Consider the following 6,951-nt stretch of genomic DNA (forward strand, 5'->3'; position numbering starts at 1 on the left):
TTTTCTAGAAATCTTTGGGTTGGGGAGGGCCGCCGGCTTGTATCCTTTTTAGTTCCCTTACATTATTTATTTATGGGTTAAATACAAAAATGATCTACGAAATTTACACTGATTCTCAATTTGGTGAACTAACTATAAAAGTGTCAATTTGGTCTACAAATTTTTCAAGTTGTACCAAAACAGTACAAACGTTAACTTTCACCCAAAAATTAACGGAATTAGTCACATGAAAATGTGATAAACGGACTGAAATGCCCTTAAAAATGTGGTCACTTACTATGCATATGACAAGTTTGTATTAAATTTTTTTATAAAATTTAATGTTTGTACTGTTTTGATATAATTTTAAAAGTTCGTGGACCAAATTAACACTTTTTATAGTTAATAGATCAAATTGAGATTTACTGTAAAGTTCGTAGACTATTTTTATATTTAACCCTTTAAATTTATTTATTTTTTTAACTGAACCCTTACCTTTTAGAGAACTTGCATTTTATGTAAGTTAATTGGATATATGGCCACACATTTGACCCAAAACAAAAAAATGGATGATTAATATATGAGACATTATATAATGTGAGATGTGAGAACGCTCTCGGTATATTATTTAAACGTTTAACCACTTTTTCGTTCAACATTGGAGAATTTTGTAATATCTCCACAATGTAAATAGTATAAAAATGTGGTTCATGCAACGTTACTTTAATTATTGAAATTAGGAGACAAGTAAAGATTTAATTTGTTTGAGGTGATGAGATTTCCTCAACGAGAATGACAGATAAGAATGACCTGAGTCATTGAAGAGAGAGGAGAGAGGAAGAGAGTACATTAACATATAAAGACGCACATTTTTTTTTTCTACAGATATGTAGTAAACCTTGGCATCAAAAGGTGACACTGACTTGGACTTTACTGCAACTTAAGATACTTCAGAAGCCTGAAAAAGCAAACAAACAAATGTTGGGTTGACAAAGGTATGCAAATAAAGGAAATAATTAAGAACTTACAACCCCTCAAAATGTCTCTGGCTCATATAATATATATTATTATTACTCTTGAAAAACTGATCACATATATAATTGGCATGTGAGTTTTTTTTTTTAAAAAAAAACTAACTAACCTGTAAATTTGAATATGAGAGGGAAGTTGTATTTAATGGTTGTCTTTTTAATTCAGTTACTGCCAAAGATTTTAGCAAATCGGTTTCTCTAATTAAGTTTGAAAACCCACTTTCAAAAAATTATGTTTGAAAACTAATTACTTAAGCAAAATTATGAAAATTCTTTTCACTTGTAAATTTAAATATGTTTTTACTTTTTAGATCGAGTAGCAGTACTGAGTGACATAGTTGCATCTGCATGCATGATAATCAAAGATCATAAGTAATATTACCTTTCTTCTTCATCGACATTGGTGCTGCTGCAGCTTCCAAGGGACTTGTAGTTGGGAATGGGAACCCGGCCGGACTCGATTTGCCGGAGATCCTCCAGAAGGACTTCATAGTGTCTCTTCACTTCCTCAGCTGTTTTATTTCCACCTACAGCCTTGGCCACATTTTGCCACCTCTCTGGGGTGTCCTTGTCGTACAAGGCCAGTGCACTCTCAAACAATTTGTTCTGCTTTGGTGTCCAACAAGAGCTGGAGTTGTGTTTTTTGAGTGAGCTTGAAGCCATTAATTAATCAATTAAACTCTCAACAAAATGGTTTGGAAGTGTGACAAAGGCTGTGTATATAGAGGTGGGTAGAAGATAAGGGGATGATGGTATGTATGTTGGTATATATGTGCAAGAAATGGCTAGGGTTCTCTGCCTATAAATAGTAGTGGAGAGTGGTGGGGTGGAGCCAGTTGGCGAATCTATTATAAAGCCAAAAGGAGAAGTGAGGCATGAATGCATGATTCGTCTCCTTTTGCTACCACAAATGAAGAATCACAAGCCTCAAAGCATAGATAGAAGAGATGTTGTGCGAAAGTCGGGGTTGATGATGAGTTTGACGTATACAAGACCTCTATGGGTCCACACATTTAATATTTGCGTTATACGTACTTACTGATATTTTTCCCAACTTAACCACCAATTCTAGCAAATTAATTATAAGTTGCCTTCGGGTTGGTTCTACTAATATGACTTGATGAAAGTTGCATTGATCCATACACATACGAAGTTGTAAACTAACAAAGGTAATCATAGTCAGTGCGTGGTAACTTAATTAAGGGAGACTTAATTAGAGTTCAGTCCATTTTATATGTTTTTCTTAGACTAAGACCGGTAGTGATTTAGGGTTTTTAATTAAGTCATTTTATTTTCTTCTTTGACGGTTTTATATTAGGTTTTAACTCCAAAATTTTGGGTTCCGCCCAAAATCTCGGAGTTAAAACCTAACATGCATCCTCTACAAAACTCATTTTACACCCTAGGAGGGGAAATATCCTTTAAATATGGAGAAATACTTTTCAAATCGGAGAAAGACTTTATTATGAACTAAAAGAATTTTCTTATAAATTAAAAGGACTTTATTATGAATAAAAAAGATTTTTTATAAATTATTATGAATTAAAAAGATTTTCTTATAAATTTTAAAACACCACCGGTCTCCATTTAAAAACTATTTTTTCTAAAGGACCTAAGCTTAATTATCTCTTTAATTAATGGATACAAATCTTTTCTTTGTTTTTTATTTGTTTATTTATTTGTGTTTGACTTTTAATCCTAAGTATATATTTATTATCTAAAAGTATAGAGCAAAAGATAAAATGAAGGGAGACTTAGAGTTTAGTCTATTTTATGAATCTTTATTAGACTAAAACTGTTAGTGATTTAAAGTTTTTAATCAAGTCCTTTTATTTTACTCCGGAATTTTGGACGGAAATACCACATACAGCTTTAACAAGGCCTATTCTATATCCTAGGAGGGAAAATACCCTTCAAATCGGAGGAGAAATTTATTATGAACTTAAAAAAATTTCTTATAAATTAAAAAACTTTATTATGAATTAAAATGATTTTTTTATAAATTTTAAAACACTCCCGTTTTCCATATAAAAACTGTTTTTCTAAAGGACTCAAGCCTAATTATCTCTAAAAGAAATTTAAATAATTTTTTGAGTGTAAGTAGAGTTACACAAACCCTTATATTTAGATTACACAGTTATGATTTAAACAAGCAAAAACAAGAATTTAAATCCTAACATAAACAAGTCATATGATAGTAATAAGCATATGCATGTATGATATATAGTTATTAACCTTCTTGCAAGTGAATTTGTGATGATGAAATGCTTTTGCATGTTTATGCATCGCAAGTATTTGTGCCATAAGACAACAAAGCTCGAAAGACAAAATAGATATTTATAGGTGAAAAACCTGCGGATCCATATTGGTCTGTTTCACTCAATATTGGACAATTTGGACTGTGGCCGGCATATATGCATCTCTTACCTCACATTTGGTTTATCCTTGAGCAACTTCTAAAGTTCAACACATCATTTGTCCACAGTCACTTGGTTTTCTACGTACACTCTCTTTATAGTATATCATGGAAATTAATATTGTCACTCTTAACATGCATTTCTCTATTATAAAACAAGTACAAGAACAACATAATTAAGAAATATGAAATCGATTGTCATCATTAAATGGATGAGATCCAATGCATTAAACCGAAGTGAATCAGCTAGATTGAATTTTAATTTAGATCCTAACTTTGAATTTATATAAATTATAGGTGCATTATTACTAAATTATAAACATATACATATATACATTAATATATGTACAATTATATATGTACCTGATTCAATGTTAATATGCCTACAAATTATGAACATGCACCTATATATACATATGTTCATAATTTAATAATAATCTAGCTAGTTACGGGATACTTAATGTGAATAGATATATCAAAATTAAAATTGAATACAATGTTAAAAAATTAGATTTTATCAGGGAGGAAAATCCTACTTTCTACACAAGAAAGGGCAATATATTATTGACAGTTCATCAAGAAAATGGAAGTATTCAAACCCTCAATTAAGTTAAATTCAGAGGGCGATACTCAAGTCTGATCACAAGGTAGTGGTGATGACTGACAGAATCTTCAATCTTTTGGACTCATTAAGAAAACTGCCAAAGAGGGATAAGTACTTGGGTAATTGGGTTTCATGCAGATATTTTTTCTTATTTTTATAACTCTCAGATCTTTGGAATTGGGTTTTCGGATCTTTTTTCTGCACAACATTCCAAAAGTTGTAGCTGGCTACCAGAACCCGTACCATATATGAATATAGATGCTAAAGCATGCAGGTTGTTTGTATCTGCATGTATTAGTCGAGTCAACAGGTGCTGCTGCTGGTTTTCTAGTTCGATACATCACTTGATTGGTAGGAGGGTGACGTTCCATTCTAAGCTAGCAGTGAATAATTGATCACTTATTGGTAGAAACTACTCGTGCAGATAAGTTTGCTCTGCATGTCTATATATAATTGATATCTTGCTAGGTTAATTGGATGTTGCATACTTACATGTAAGGGTAGTTTTTAACGTTTTCAAAACATAAAATAAAGTATAATTAACAAGTTGTTAAATTGTGGGGGATGAAATACAATTGTTCTAATTGGATAAGTAATTGTCCGACATTTGATATATATATATATATATACACAAATGCTCTATGCACGACGTTTTGTCATTTTTAGGCCATTATATATATATATATATACTAAAGAATAGATCGACATGAGTATTTTTATGACATTTTGTCATTTTTAGGCCATTTTTTATATGTACATGGTTGTATATTTTAGGGTATATAATTATTGTTCGAGGATTTTTTTTAAGTTTTAACTCTCGAGTTTTGGACATGCGGTGGCCCAAAACTTGAGATTTAAAACCTAAATTCTAATCAAAGAGTGAGCTTTAAAACCCTAGTGTGTAGTTTTGTCTATTCTTTGTTGTTTTGTTCCTTCTATATATTTGATGTGGAATTGATTGATGCTTCTGATTGTATTCTTCACATACATGCTAATGTTTGCATCTTTCACGATCCTTAACTTTTAATAGGTTTCTAGAAGAAAGGTACAACATCGATCAAATTTCATCATTATTTATGTTAAGTTGGTTAGTCAGTATCTAATAAATGATTAAACTAGAAGTCTCAAGCTCCTACATCTCTTGAGAAATTTTCTAATGTCAAATTCTCATTCTATTTGTTAATAATTGAACTTGCACGTACTAAACCTGAATACCATGACTCTCCCTGATAATTGTTGAGAGTAATGTGGAGTAATGTGGAGCAATATCTCACATCAGAAAACTAGAGTTTAGCATATATGCTTATAAAGTCATAGGCCTATCCACCCATTACCAATTTGTTTTGGGTTAGATGCTCAAATTCTATCATACTATCAGAGCTTGGTTATCTGCGTGTATAATTGTAAGGCCTAATGGCCACACGTGCTCTCACGTCACCTAATACAATATCTCCACATGTTAGGCTCAAAATCTCGCCACTAGTGGGGGCGTGTTCAGAGTAATGTAGAGCAATGTCTCATATCGAAAAACTAGAGCTTAACATATGTGCTTATAATGTTTTAAGCCTTTCCATCATTTGTCAATTGGTTTTAGGTTGGATGCTTAAAGCCTATTAGCAATTATGACTACGGTTTTCCAAAAAAAAAAAAACAAAGAACAGAAAAGAAGAATAATTATCTATTCTTTTTAGTCCAGCTTAACATTGACTCTGTTTATCTTTCTTCTCCCTTCACAATGTAGGTACATTTCTTACATGAGTTTTGTAGTTTAAGCAAGAGCTTGCATAGGGTACGTATACGTATAGCAACTATTTAGGTAAGTAGTTATTGGATTTAACCTTGGATCGATGCTTATCTTTGTGATGATCAGTTTTTTAGTCATGATAGGTTGGTCTATATTTTCATTTGGTTCTTCATATTATAATTCCAATCTCATTGAAAATCACTAACTTAGTTGTTAATTTTGGGTATAGTTTCTCTCTATTATTTCATATGATCGATTATGGGGGCTCTCAAGGTATCGGATTCCTCATGATATGTTTGGTTTGGTCACAGTTTTTTGTGACTATTAAGGTAAAAAGTCACAGATTGTCCATGACAATTAGCTTAGAGTCATAGTTTACCCCAAACAATGTGTAATATTATTTTAGTCTCACAGTTACTCAACTGTGAGTATAAAGACAGTGCCAAATTAATGTGGGATTTTCTAGTAGTACGTGTGATTATGGGGCTCTCATTCAAATTGGTTAATTTTTCGTATCAATATTTGTCATTTCTGATTAGAATTTGACTTCTATTTTAATTCGAAATCCTTAGTTTGGGTTCTAGGTTCTAGGTTCTTCTTCTCTCTTTGGTTTGTATAAACAGCAACTTCTCATGGCTTTTTTAGAAAGACCCATATAAATAGCAACTTCTCATGGTTTGTATCTATCAAAATGTCTCCCATATATACATGTTTTCAAGGAGCCCATATCGATCAATACCCTTAGATGTATGTTCTAACTGGTTATATTTAACTATATGTTTATTGTGCCATGTTTCCTTCCATATATATATTTATCCATTTGAGCCATCAATTGATTGGACAATCTTTGGCCCAACAATTAAGGCTTGTCCTCAGAGGCTACTCAATTACAAGATACCCTTAACAGCAGGGCATGTGTTCTATGAATGACGGAGATTTGCTTTCTGCAATTATGACTTTCTCCCATTAAATTAGAAAACAATATATGAGCTGTAGCAATCAAGCAAAATGGACTATATATATATATATATATATATATATATTTATATATTTATTTATCACTAAATATCAACTAAATTACTATATGTTGAGATTGTGTGGTTCCGATACAAACATTGAGTTCAAGTGAGGATGAAACTAATTAATTTTATATCAAAATGGTGACATATGTATACGA

At 31.7% G+C, this 6,951-nt stretch overlaps 1 protein-coding gene across 1 annotated transcript; it reads right to left on the bottom strand.

The window, feature by feature from the left end:
* Nucleotides 1-686: 686 nt before the first annotated feature.
* Nucleotides 687-1,792, bottom strand: LOC147276965 (protein RADIALIS-like 3). Its single transcript, XM_086253707.1, has 2 exons — nt 1,393-1,792; nt 687-937 (listed from the first exon to the last, which is right to left on the bottom strand). The coding sequence occupies exons 1-2, from the start codon at nt 1,671-1,673 to the stop codon at nt 910-912; spliced, it is 309 nt and encodes a 102-aa protein (XP_086109833.1). The 5' UTR covers nt 1,674-1,792; the 3' UTR covers nt 687-909.
* Nucleotides 1,793-6,951: the final 5,159 nt, after the last annotated feature.

The sequence above is a fragment of the Dryas octopetala genome, chromosome 8, assembly GCF_963921425.1.
Source record: "Dryas octopetala chromosome 8, drDryOcto1.1, whole genome shotgun sequence".
In the NCBI taxonomy this organism is placed as follows: Eukaryota; Viridiplantae; Streptophyta; class Magnoliopsida; order Rosales; family Rosaceae; genus Dryas; species Dryas octopetala.

Excerpts from the sequence above, each read along its gene's own strand:
- LOC147276965 (XM_086253707.1), bottom strand. The coding sequence starts at position 1,673 with ATGGCTTCAAGCTCACTCAAAAAACACAACTCCAGCTCTTGTTGGACA. Across the intron at positions 938-1,392 it reads AATGTCGATGAAGAAGAAAG|GCTTCTGAAGTATCTTAAGT; the intron begins GTAATATTACTT and ends TTGCTTTTTCAG.